This window comes from Mesocricetus auratus, unplaced genomic scaffold (assembly GCF_017639785.1).
Source record: "Mesocricetus auratus isolate SY011 unplaced genomic scaffold, BCM_Maur_2.0 Super-Scaffold_4256, whole genome shotgun sequence".
In the NCBI taxonomy this organism is placed as follows: Eukaryota; Metazoa; Chordata; class Mammalia; order Rodentia; family Cricetidae; genus Mesocricetus; species Mesocricetus auratus.
In genome coordinates this window covers 15,751,948-15,765,843 of record NW_024429182.1, presented here as the reverse complement: position 1 = coordinate 15,765,843, position 13,896 = coordinate 15,751,948, and the positions used below count along the sequence as shown (strand labels likewise).

Sequence of the window (13,896 nt, the reverse complement as noted above, 5' to 3'; positions counted from 1 at the left end):
TAATAATTATCTTTAAATTTATAATAGCATTTCAATACTTTTATTCTTTCCTCTGATTAATGGAAACCATTATTATCAGTTCTATGCTTTAATTACTGGAAGGAATAATTAGGTTATCTAAGTAAAGTTTCTGTATTCCTCATGCACAGCAATAAATCAAACAGCTGCTTATCTATCATGAAATTCTGTGACTATAAACCGAAATGAATGAGATAGACATTTTATTATCACAGCCCGTGAAGGAACTTCAATTAAACCTGTCTGAAGTCACATTTTACATTTTGGGAAGGATACAGGAAAAGAAAAGGGGAGTTAATCTTGTCAGAAAACTTAAGGTCAGCAGAATACTGTAGTCAAAAATGAAACAATGAAGCATTTAGTCTTTATGGAAAATGACAATCTAAATTCAGACATGACCAGTTAAAATACCAGTCTGCCAAGATCTGAGAACAAGGGCTAGCCAATTACTTTTCCCCATTTGTGCAAAGCTAAAAGCACACTTTCTTAAGTGTGACAGCACAGGAGTGTTTGGGTGTGATGGGCACACGCATCAGGAGCAGGCTTTGAGGGCCGGTTGTCAGTCATCACTAACCAACCTCAGACGCAATACAGTCAACAACCAAATGTTGGAAACTAGAAATGGCCTGCCTGGTTTTCTGACAAGACATAGCAGCGCAATATAGTTCTTTTCCATTGGAAGACAGCATCTACCTCCTGTTTAAGTTAACAGTCTCATCAGTATAAGACACAGTGTGCTAGTCAGACAGTCCCAAAGCAAACCAAATTTTTGTTGACAATTCAGCCCATTAAGAGATTATATTTAGGTTTGTTATGTTTTAAGGGTAGGGTTATGTATTTAAACAAAAAATACCAAAAACAAAACAAAAAAAAAACCACCAAAACAACAACAAACAAAAAACAAGGGGTGGAAAAAAGAAGCAAAAACAAACACAAACCTATAAAATGTAGTATTTGTAAAATAAGCATGAAATGGGTCAAAATTTAGACTACAAGAGCTTGCCCCATTCCATAATTCTGATTTACACTAAAAAAAAAAAGACAAAAACAAAAACAAAAAAATCCAAAACACTACACTTCTCAAACTTTAAGTTCAGCCAATTTTTCCCTACCCTCCACTTTGAGACTCCAACATAACTAGCACTTCCAACTAGTACAGTAAAAAGCTGCATGTACGAAGAGCTGTGTAAATGAAAACACGGTTAATGCCTCAGACGCTGCGCAAACGTGACTTCAGTTCATATCTACTGCCCTAGTTTATTCTACCTGAGCTACCTCACAGATACAGCCTTTCAACTTAAACTAATTAATCATGACGCGCTGTGAACATCTGCCGCTGTCCATCCAATAGTAGTAGACACTTGTGCTGAGGGTTCTCCCATCTGTACACAATGGGGAAGAAGACAATAGAAGTCGTTAGTAATCAAAAGTACTGCAGAGCCACATTCTTTAAAGGACTGAATGCCAGCTGGACTGGAGAAAGGAAGAAAACAAGGGATTCTAATCATGAGCCCCTGAAGCTGGTCATGAAGATGCTCTCCCTGTCATGGGCACTTGTACAACTACATGGTGTTGGTGTAGTTTAAAACCGTAATGTTCTGGCCTTGAAACTGTACCAACTGATGAAAATCACTCTCAGGCAAAGATAGCTTGAGAAGAGAAAGAAACAAGACTGGATATAATAAAATTTAACTTTCAGTAATTCTTGGATGGGTAGAATGATACTGAGGATTAAACCCTCAAATGTAGTATTTTAAGTGTTACATTCTCAAGCTCAATAATCTACATTTCAGGTTCAAAATTCCCAGGGGCCTTGGAGACTTAAAATGTAAATGCCTATAAGGCCAAACAACTCCCTGGCTAAAAGCCTGGAAGGCAAGTTCTGTCTGTCATCCAAAGGTCAATACAGAGAGGTTTCTGCTCCATGAGCCTACAGAGATGTCTCCCACCCAGATAGAGTCTTCTATTAAGGCTGCTGTGCTAATACACAGGAACACAAAGGGAGTTCTCACAGTTTCTAAGTCAATAATCAGAGATTCTTCCTTTTTAATAGTTAGGAGCCCAAAAGCACATGGGTGGAGAATTAGAAATCTTACTACTCAGGAGCTGACCATGTTTCAGACCACCTATTTCACAACTAACATCATGAAACCCCCGTCACAGTATTTATAACTACTATGAAAACTGACACATCAGTTAGCTTTGCTGCCTGCTGTGTGCTGTAAGTCCATTGCACTGAAAACCTGGAAATGAAATGAGGTTCCTAGATAACTTGGCCATGCTGGTGCTTTTTTTTTTTTAAACCAAGTTTGGAAATTTCCAAAAACTAAACAAAAAAAGGAAAAAAGGGGGGGGTGGGAAGCATCTAAGTCCACTGGGCGAAGCAGAGTTGATAGGTGGATAGGGAACTGTAATTTCCATTCCATACTAAATCAATTACTTGGTAGAGGGATAAAGAAACAGCCACATGAAGTAACACCAAGTAGCACCAGAATAGCCTTCCACTAAAGCTCGCATGCGCACAGGGCTGGGAGGACAGCTTCCTCTTGCCAGGCCCTAGGGTAATTGCAGCAGTTACTCTATCAAACACAGCACTAACGTTATCAAGACACAGCAAGCAGCAGAAAGCTTACAGAGTCACATCTCATAGAGTCTCATCTCCAAATCAGGTCAATGGAGGACTCAGGGTTCCATCCAGGAAGCATTCAGTCAGAGCATGTTAAAGTCAGTACTTTCTAACAGATTTTCAAGGTATTTATGAAATTAGCCCAAGGGAGAAAAATTAACATGCTCAACAAAATTACTAAAACCTGCAAAATTTTCAACTATGTTCACCTTTAATAAAAATGTAGGCAAAGAACTGAAAAACATGGAAATTTGCCAATTCTCTAAATGGTTTTCTCCCTGTGGGATAATTTTTTAAGTACAATATATATGAATGAGGAGGTAAGATTATTGCTGTTGCACCTACCTAACCACTGTACAAAAGACTTCACCATAGACATTATACTCTTGATGTCCCAAACGTAGGAGTACATGTCATAAAGGATCGTCCTGTTGGCACAATTGGAGAGCCGAGTGAACATCCCCATCACTAGTGCACACATCTCTTCAAACTTGGCCGCTCGAGACCGCCATTCCTCAATCTACACAGGTTAAAAAGAAAAAGGACAAAGAAACAATTTTAACTAACAAAATCAGAGTTCCAAACTGAGCTCTTTAGCAGTCACATACAATTTATCTTTTCTTTTTTTCTTTTTTTTTTTTTTTTTTTGGTTTTTCGAGACAGGGTTTCTCTGTATTGTCTTGGAGGCTGTCCTGGAACTCGCTTTGTAGACCAGGCTGGCCTTGAACTCACAGAGATCCACCTGCCTCTGCCTCCCGAGTGCTGGGATTAAAGGCGTGCCCCACCAACGCCCGGCGCAATTTATCTTAAACATTAGAAAATCACTGGTTTAAACTCTAGATGAGCATTTAGTTTATCTCCAGAAACTCACAGAAAATACCTAAAATGCACTGTTCTCTCACACTGAAAAAGTCAAGGTACCAGACACAGAAAACTTCCCATTTATTTTAGAGAACACAGTCTAAAATATGGCCAAATTTACACCCGTACTAGTATATCCACTTAAGAATCTCAAGGGTGGAGAGATGGTTCAGCAGCTTAGTGCAATTGTTACTTTTGCAGGGGACTAAGATTTGTTTCCCAGAACCCACATGGTGGCCTCACAAACACTCCCAGGAGATGTGACACCTTCTTGTGGCCTCAGGCACCAGGCACAATTGTGGCACACAGACATGTATTCAAGCAAAACATTCATACACATGAAATAAAAGTAATTTCCTCACAGTAATGTGGCTGAGGAGAGAAAAGGAAGAAATCAAACTTGGTCATCTTTTTTTTAGGGGGGGTTGTCACTGTTTTGAGGTAGGGTCTCTAATAACTCAGGCCAATCAAACTCAGGTAGTGGAAAACGACTCTAAACTCCAGAATCCTCCTGCTTCATCACTAAAGTGCTAGAACTGCAGGTAAGGACCACTCACATCAGGCATATGTGGAGGTTTGTTACAGGTGAGGAGCTTCCACAATCTTAACACTTGGGGAGCTGAGCCAGGACTACTGTGAGCTGGAAGCCAGCTGGCACTATATTGACAATCAGCTTTGAATCAAGCAACCCACATCAGGCGGCTCACAAAATGCTTCTAACTCTAGCTCCAAGGGATCAAATGCCTCTGGCCTCTGTGGAAACTTGAATTTATGTTCCTATATGCAGACGCACACATAGACACACACAGATACATACAGATTCCTACACTCAATTACAAATAAACCTTAAAGCCTTGCAGTGGTGGCACATCCCTTTAATGCCAGCACATGGGAGGCAGAGGAAGGTAGATATCTGTATGCTCCAGGCCTACAAAGAGAGTCCCACGGTAGCCAAGGCTACACAGAGAAACCCTGTCTTCAAAAACCAAAACCAAACACTTTAAAAAATTTTAAGGCAGCCAGGCGGCGGTGGCGCACGCCTTTAATCCCAGCACTCGGGAGGCAGAGGCAGGTGGATCTCTGAGTTCGAGGCCGGGCTGGACCGACAGCCTCCAAAATAATACAGAGAAACCCTGTCTCGTAAAAACCAAAAACAAAACCAAAAAAAAAATTTAAGGCATTATAAACAGATCTCTGCACATTACCAGTATTAGTGTGAGGAACCAGTAAGGGGCAATGAACATACTCACTTTTTCAGAGTCTTTCCCTTTGCAATTGACACTGACAACACTACTGTTTGCTCGAAGCCACTGAAATTCCCGTAACATCTGTGCTCCTTTGGGTCCATGCTCATATGGAAGATAGAAGAGATCAGCAAGTAACTGCAAGTCCTCTAGAGTCACAGGCTCTGCAGCGTACAAAGGTTTTTCATTTGGACCTGGCACAAACTGTTCCTTGTTTGTTTGTTCATCAGTCTGCATAGGAGCAATATCATTAATGCAATCTTCTTGCATAGACATCTCTGGCGATTTTGATTCAGCTATGCTCTCCTTATCTGTGTCCATTGGTTTCAATTCCTCTGCCATTTTAGCTTCAGCAATTTCAGTTAGTATTTGATTGTCATTCTTGTGCTCTGATTCTTCTTGTTTTTCTACCACCATATCCATGGGTTCTTCATCTGGCTGTTTCTTCTCTTCCTCCTTGGTCATAGATGATGGTTCACCACTCAAAGCTGCTCCCTGGCTCATAATGGGCTCCTGGTAAACTGTTGTAACTACAGTCGTGGCATTTAAAGAAGGTGCTGCAACTAAAGGAGTCCCGTCAACTACACTTGCCTTAGCTCCACTATGTGCAACTTGCCTGCCTACCAAGGGGGAAAAGGAAGAAGCAAAGGTAATCAAAATCAGAAACAGAACAAATGAGACTTACTAGACTTTAAGAAATGTTTTTTTTTCTCCCCCGAGGGTTGGGAAATTGCTCAATAGGTTAAGAAACTTGTCATTAAGCCCAATGACATGAGTTTGATCCCTGGAACTGACTCGGAAAGAATTGACTATTCAAAGTTGTGGCATGGTATGTACATGCCTCTATGTGCATACAATAAATCAGTGAATTTAATTAGAACATTTCTTGAAAACTGGCATGATGGCATACCCTTCTGAATACTGTAGACTGAAGTGGTGGGACACACCTTTAATCCTAGCACTCAGAGAAAACAGGAGGACCAGAAAGGAGTTCAAAGACATCCCTGGCTAAACAGCAAGTTCTAAGACAGCCTGGGTTACGTGCCAGCTTAAAAACCAACAACAAAACTCAATTACACTTTGCTTAGTGGACCTAAGTTAAGGGGCATGACTGCACTTTGTGACTCAACTATAATCCAACCTCCTTATGGAAGTTGGTTAAGCCTTGTGGGGGTGGCACAAATCTGTACTTCAAGAATTCAGGGGCTAGAGAGATGGCTCAGAGGTTAAGAGCACTGACTTCTCTTCCAGAGGACCTGAGTTCAATTCCCAGCAACCACATGGTGGTTCACAACCATCTATAATGAGATCTGGTGCCCTCTTCTGGCCTGTGGACATACATGCAGACAGAACACTGTATGCATAATAAATAAATAAATCTTAAAAAAAAAAAGAATTCAGAGCTGGGTGGTAGTGGCGCACACCTTTAATTCCAGCACTGGTGAGGCAGAGACAGGCAGATCTCTGTGAGTTTGAGACCAGCCTGGTCTATAAGAGCTAGCTCTAGGACAGCCTCCAAAGCCACAGAGAAACCCTGTCTCGAAAATACAAAAAGAATTCAGGAGGTGGGGCGTTGGTGGTGCACACCTTTAATTCTAGCACTCAGGAAGCAGAGGCAAGTATATCTCTGTGAGTTCGAGGCCAGTCTGGTCTACAGAGCTAGTTCCAGAACAGCCTCCAAAACAATACAGAGAAACCCTGTCTTGGAAAACAAAAACAAAAGAATCCAGGAAGTGGAGGCAGCAGGAGGATCAGAAGTTCATCTTTGGCTACATGTCAAATTAGAGGCCCATCTGAGCTACATGAAACCAGATAAAAAAGAAAAGTCCTAAGGTGGATGGTTGGCATCTACATGCACAGGCAAATGTGCACCCACACAATCATTCATACACACAAATAATATAAAACCCCCAAAATAAGGTAAAAATTGATGGGCTACGATTGATAGGCTGTTTGCCTAGCATGCAGTACCATGACCCCATCCACCCCAGACCAACTCACTGCTGTACTGATGAGGTACGCCAAAATCTTGCAACCATTCCGTTAAAGCCAGCTTTAAAGCCATCTGTGGACTATACAGTATATCAGTTTCAATGTCTTCATCACTGCCTTCATTTTCTAACTTTATCTGTATTGATACAGTACTGTCTTCACTGTCAGCTGAGAGAGAAAAAACACAAAAATAATTTTGATTATAAAAGCCTCCTCCCAAGAGAGAACATATAAATTTCATTTGTAGTACAAGCAAAGCAGTAAAAACTAAAACAAACCAACATAAAACAAAATAGAAGATCCTAATAACCATCTAGAAAGTTACCTACTTGTTCAAGGTCCCAACTGAGGTAAGCATGTTAGAATCATTGGGAATGTTGGTCATAAATGTCCACAAAATACCAATAATGAGATGGCAATGTCAACTAAAAGCACTGCACCATCCTTTGCACAAAGAAAACACACCTGAGTCTTCAGGCACAATGAATTAAAGTATAAACTTACATCCAAACCAACAAACAGGCAACATTCTTACTTGAAACTTGATTAGGGACTTTGCAAAACAGTGACTTGAGCAAGGCCACTCATGCTTTTCTTGTTCTATTATCTATGACTAACTTGAGAGAAATAAAAACACATTTTAATAGAAGCTGTGATAATAAAGGAAGACACACTTACCAATGGCTCCAGCTGAATGTACCTCTCCCCCAAAAGTCCATCATCAAATACAGGATACTTACTCATCACTACATCCTTTCTAACTCCATTCATGTTTGACTTGTACCAAGTGGCAAGGGTGTGGATAGCAACAAAGTTAGCTTCAAATTCACAATTTGGATTAGTCAGCACTCCCTTTAACCGTGGGATGAGTTCTGTGGATCTTCCTTTGTAGGGACCCAGAAATAGCCTCTTCTGATCATAGTCATTAGCATGAATATTATCCCAGATCACTGGCGCTCTCTTGATGATCTTAGAAACTTCTTCAATAGACTCTACTGGAATTTCTTTTGAAACAACTTTTGGACCTAGAAATAATTTGTTAAAAGAACTTCCTTACTTGCAGAACTTTCTACATGCTTCTTTAAAATATACTTTAGCAAGGCTGGAGAGACAGCTCAGTGGTTAGGAGCATTTGTTGCTCTTGCAGATGACGCGGGTTGGGTTTCCAGAACCCACATGGTGATTTACAAGCAACCTTAACTCCAGTTCCAGAATCAGATTATCCCTTCACGGGCACTACGCACGTACTAGGTACAAATACACATCAGGCAAAATATACATAAGAAATACAATAAATCTGGAAAGGCGTTGGTGGGACACGTCTTTAATCCAGCACTCGGGAGGAAGAGGCAGGTGGATCTGCGTTCAGAGGCCAGCCTGGTCTACAGAGCAAGTTCGAGGACAGGCTCCAAAACAATACAGAAAAACCCTGTCTCAAAAAGCCAACACAACAACAAAAATCCAAACAAACAAAAAAACAATAAATTTAAAAGGCAAGTTTGACAACCAGAGTTCAATCCTACAACCTACCCTTAGAAGGAGAAAACCAGATCCTACAAACTGCCGGACCTCTACATGCACACACACATACACAATAAATAAATGTAATGAAAAAATATAAAAAGGTAAGATAAGGGCTGTGAAGGCCAGTGACATGACTCAGTGTATAAAAATGCTTGCCCACCAAGCCTGATGACCTGAATTCAATTGCCAGAACCCTCGTGATAAAAGGTTTCAGCTCCCATAAATTGTCCTGTGACCTACACACACATGCTATGGGGAGCAGGGGCATAAACACATAGAGTCTCTCTCATAAATAAGTGCAATTTTAAAAAAACAAGAGGGCTGGAGAGATGCTCAGCAGTTAAGAGCACTGGCTGCTCTTTCAGAGGACCCGAGTTCATTTCTCAGCACCTACGTGGCATCTCACAACTGTCTGTAATTCCTGTTCCAGGGCATATGACACCTCCACACCAATGAACATAAAATAAAGTTAAATAAATTATTAAATAAAACGGGGGGGGGATGGACGGACACCTCATCTCATAAAAAGCACCTGCCACCAAACTTGATGACCCATGACCACCTGGTAGAAGGAGAGAAATGCTATCAGAAAGCTGTTCTCTGTCTGACTTCCACACATGTACTGTGACACATGCAATTACACACCTATACTACATACACAAAACAGCAAAAATGTGGAAAATTTTCAAATATATAAGCAGCTCTTACATGTCTGCCTTGTATACACTATCCTGTAAACTCCTCAGCTGCTCAACCTTTTAGTTTTTGTTTTGTCCTTTTTTTTTTCCTGGAACTCACTATGTAGACCAGAACGGCCTAGAACTCATAGAGTTCCTATACCTCCCAAGTACTGAGATTAAAGGTGTGTGCCACTCACTATGCCCAGCTTCAATTTTCCTTTCTAAACTAGCATAGCAACATACCAGTCCACTCATTTATAAAACAGGCATCTCCTACTAGTTTAGTATACAGCTATACTGGCAGTCATTAGCTGTTTGATCCTCAGCACCACATAAACTGGGTATATTGGATATGGCTGTATTCCCAGCAGAACCATTAATTCAAGGTCATCCTTGGCTACACAGCAAATTTCAGGCTTGAAATATAGGAGATCCTGTCTCAAAAGACAAAAGTATTCAGCTAATAAGAAGTCCTAGTAATACAAGTTTACTATACAATTCTTGAGGACTCACCTGTCCAAAGCACCTCAATTCCAGGCAAAAGCTTTTCACCCACGGTTCTTAAGTAAGGAGACTGAGCCACATTTGGGTAACAGAAAGTGCCACAATATTCTGAATGCAGAGGGGGAGAAGATTAAGTCAGGATTGAAATGGCCATGGATTGGAACTGGGAAAATGCTTAAAAACTCTGTACTATTTCTATTCAAACGGTAAAGGGCTTTTTATCATACATAAAAGGAATAAACTTTGGCAGATGTTAATATAATAGTTCATACAATCAGATATGCACGCTGGGTGGAGGGCCTGCTCACTAACTCAACTCCAGTGCACACGGCAAAATTCCACAGAAGGCTACTCTAGGCTGGACACAAAATGTCACATGGAGATTATCTCTCGTTTTCTTGGAGAACAGGGTCTTTCAGTAGGCTAGCTAGCCTCAACCTGGCAGAGGTTCTCCCTACTACTTACATTGCTGGCACGCATCTCAATGTTTGTGTTTAAAAACACAACAAACAAAAAAGCCAGGGTCTCCGTACGTACCAGACTGACTTGGCCCACTAAAAATTTCAGGATTTTGTTTATTTTTGAGATCTAGACTCAGTAGTAGTAACAAGCAATCTTTATAATCCTAGTCATTAGAAATGATTTTACATAAATTTAAGTTTCTTAAACAGTTAAGCCTGCCATGCTGATGTAGGCACATCTATAATCCCCAACTTGCTACAGGAGACAAAACCAACACCCTCACCAGAAAAGAATTCTGAAAAGGCTATTTTTACAACTATCATACTATCATCTCTTCCTGAACAAGAAACAAAAGTGAGCCAGGCAGTAGGGGTGCACACCTTTAATCCAGGCAGAAGCAGGTGGACCTCTGAGTTCAAGGCCAGCCTGGTCTACAAAGTGAGTTCTAGCACAACCAGGGCTACACAGAGAAACCCTGTCTCAAAACCTCCACCCTACCACCCAAAAAAAGAGAAACAAAACTGTGAGCAAAGTTTATGGAGATGAACTGTGAGGTGACTAAGATAAATACTTTTTTTTTTTTCTGAGACAGGGTTTCTCTATATTGTTTTGGAGGCTGTCCTGGAACTGGCTCTGTAGACCAGGCTGGCCTAGAACTCAGAGAGATCTGCCTACCTGTGCCTCCCGAGTGCTGGGCTTAAAGGCATGCGCCACCAACGCCCAGCTAGATGAAAACATTTTCAATGGAAGAAAATTAAGTGCATTGCCATTACACTTTCTATGCTGACTACTAAAAACAGATCAGACAAGAATAGAGGAGTGAAAACGGGGTAGACAGAATTCACAGGGAGAAACAGGGAACAAGAAGGAGGGAGTGAGACGTGATTAAGTTAAAAATCATGTAAATTTGACTCTTTTCCAGGTTCCATTTCTATAATACTATTTTCTCCTTTAACCTTGACAATGTAATATTTACACACTTCTAATACTAAAAAGTACATAACGTCTCCAGCCTACTTCTTTGGTATTATAGGGTCTTAAATTATTCCTATGTAAGTAAGACTTTGAGAAATGTTTTCTAATGTGTTTTTTTTTGTTTGTTTGTTTTTTTGGTTTTTCCAGACAGGGTTTCTCTGTAGCTTTGGAGGCTGTCCTGGAACTCACTTTGTAGACCAGGCTGGCTTCAAACTCACAGAGATCCGCCTGCCTCTGCCTCCCGAGTGCTGGGATTAAAGGCGTGCGCCACCAACGCCCGGCCTAATGTTTTATACATGATGGGAGGGATACAATAGGTACAGAACATGGATCCTTTTTTGTTTTGTTTTTGCTTTTTTAAACACAGGGTTTCTCTGTGTAACAGTGCTGGCTGTCTTGGAATTCCCTTTGTAGACCAGGTTGGCCTTGAACTCACAGAGATCCACTTGCCTCTACTGCCCTAGTGCTGGGACTAAAGGTGTGGACTTTCATGCCTGGCTTACATGAATCCTTTTTATGTATTCCAAGACTAGTTAAATACTGAGTTATTATATACAATACCAGTAGGACAGAAGAGGAACGTTTCCGGTTCTCCTAGGTACTGATAAATTTCATTTGTGATAGAGACTTGTGCATGTGCAAAAGAACTGAACACTTCTTTGTCTGCTGCACACATATTATGGTCAATATCATCAAAAAGCAAAGCAAATGACCTGCACCCGAACTGAGAGACCTTAGGAAAAAAAAAAAAAACACAATTATTAGTTCATCTCAGAGAAGGGAATAATATTTTCAATATATACTAATGGTTAACTCATAAGTTAAATATTGTCCTTGCAATATCAAAGCATATCTAATCTCTTCACATTTTCAGTGGCAGCAAGTCTAATTTAATATAGTTAGTGTTTTGAGACCCAATTCCCATTTTGGACTGAAGGGAGTATATATTCAAACGATGTTTATATAAGACAACCTACCCTAGAAGATCCAATAAATTCATAAAAACTACAAAAGTATGAACAAATATACTTAAGTCTATGAAAATATTTATTTAGGCTTTGCTTTGGCGAAATCACAGCGATCCTAAGTAATCCCCTATAGAAATGCCTAGGTAGGCATCAGAATGAACACAATTTGATTAAAAGTTCATTCATGAAAGACTTATCTTAAAATTTTGGGGCAATGGGCTGGAGAGATGGCTCAGAGAGATGGCTGCTATTCTAGAGGTCCTGAGTTCAATTCCCAGCAACCACATGATGGCTCACAACCATCCATAATGAAATCTGGTGCCCTGTTCTGACCTGCAGGTATACATGCAGACAGAACTCTGTATACATAATAAATAAATATTTTAAACAAAAAATATGGGGGGGGGGAGCAATGTGGTTATTGAAGCCAGAGCCTGACGCATGGTAAATACCTACTACAAAGAGTCACACTAAATCCAATCTTAAAATTTTTATTCTTTAATTACTGTATGTACAGTCATTGCACACTGCACATGTGGCGGTCACAAAAACCTTTCATGAGTTGAATTCTCTTCTTGTCATTGAGGCAGGGTCTCTACTGTTGCCATCATGCTATGTACTACAAACTAGCTGTCGCACTGAGCTTTTGAGTAATTCTGTATCCACCTCCAATTTCTGAATTGGAATGCTGAGATTACCGATTTAAGTCACTGGATCCAGGTTTATAAATGTGAGTTTCAAGAAGCAATCTCAGATCTCTAGGCTCCTGCAGCAAGAGCTTATACTTACCGAGCCATCTTGCACTGCCTCTTAATTTGTTGTTGGTTTTTTTTTTTTAAGATCTATTTTATGTGCATGATTTTGTCTGTATGTATGTCTGTGCACCACGTGCATGCTACGCCTATAGACACCAGCAGAGAGCATGAGATCCCCTGGTACTGGAGTTATAGATAATTGTGAGCTGTCTTGAGGATGCTGGGAATTGAATCTGGGATTTCTGGAAGAGCAGCCAGTGCTCCTAACTGATGAACCATCTCTCCAGCTTCCTCTTTTTAAGCGAGAGTCCTAACTGTAAGCCAGGGTGACCTCAAATTCTTAGCAATTCTCTTACTTCAGCCTCTCAAATGCTGGAATATTATAATGAGTCATCACACCAAGCTACCACCTTAAAAGTTTCACTACCCATGTGATGCCACCAGTATGAATGTTTGCTTAAAGAATAAAACAGGGGCCGGGCGTTGGTGGCGCACGCCTTTAATCCCAGCACTCGGGAGGCAGAGGCAGGCGGATCTCTGTGAGTTCGAGACCAGCCTGGACTACCAAGCGAGTTCCAGGACAGCCTCCAAAGCCACAGAGAAACCCTGTCTCGGAAAAACCAAAAAAAAAAAAAAAAAAAAAAAAAAAAAGAATAAAACAGGCAGCCTGGTGGTGGCCCACACCTTTAACCCCTGTACTCAGGAGGCAGAGGCAAGTGGATCTCATTGGTATTTTAGTTAAGTTTTTTGACTGACAAATATTTCTCTACCCAGAATTATGAAGTAATAGCTATAGAATAAAGTATTAATTTTATTTCCTTTTAACATCATAAAGCAATTAAGAAAATGCCATAAAAATTACCTGATCTAGTTTGCGTTTCAATGTTGATACTTCCTTGGGGTTAGAAAAGGTGATATCCAATCCTGGTGAAATAGCATAGATGAATTCTATCTCATATTCTCGTGCAGCAGAGATGAGAGTCATAAGTTGCTCTAAAGAACAGAGTCTTAGTTTTAGAAAGCAACTCAGAATGCTAAAATAAACTATACTTTCTAAGTGAAAACATCATTCCTTCAGATTTACAGTAGGATCTTTAAAATTTAGAAAGTATCATATTCATGTAAGGTATTTTGGTACAATATTAGGCAGAACTGAAGCAGGAAGATCAGGAGTTCAAGACCAGACTCAGCTACATGGGTCAGTTTGGACTATATATATATAAAAAAAAGCTATCCCAAAACAATAAAAAGAAAAAAATTCTCATATTCACTGTGATAGCAGGCTAC

At 40.3% G+C, this 13,896-nt stretch overlaps 1 protein-coding gene across 1 annotated transcript in view; it reads right to left on the bottom strand.

Moving 5' to 3' along the window:
- Positions 1 to 13,896, bottom strand: part of Oga (O-GlcNAcase) — a 36,670-nt gene that overhangs the window by 13,584 nt on the left and 9,190 nt on the right. Inside the window, exons 4-10 of the mRNA XM_005063522.4 lie at positions 13,472 to 13,602; positions 11,448 to 11,619; positions 9,459 to 9,557; positions 7,482 to 7,766; positions 6,751 to 6,909; positions 4,756 to 5,369; positions 2,990 to 3,164 (exon numbers count right to left, since the gene is read on the bottom strand). Of these exons, the coding sequence (XP_005063579.1) occupies positions 2,990 to 3,164; positions 4,756 to 5,369; positions 6,751 to 6,909; positions 7,482 to 7,766; positions 9,459 to 9,557; positions 11,448 to 11,619; positions 13,472 to 13,602 (1,635 nt within the window). The remainder of the gene's footprint in view (positions 1 to 2,989; positions 3,165 to 4,755; positions 5,370 to 6,750; positions 6,910 to 7,481; positions 7,767 to 9,458; positions 9,558 to 11,447; positions 11,620 to 13,471; positions 13,603 to 13,896) is intronic.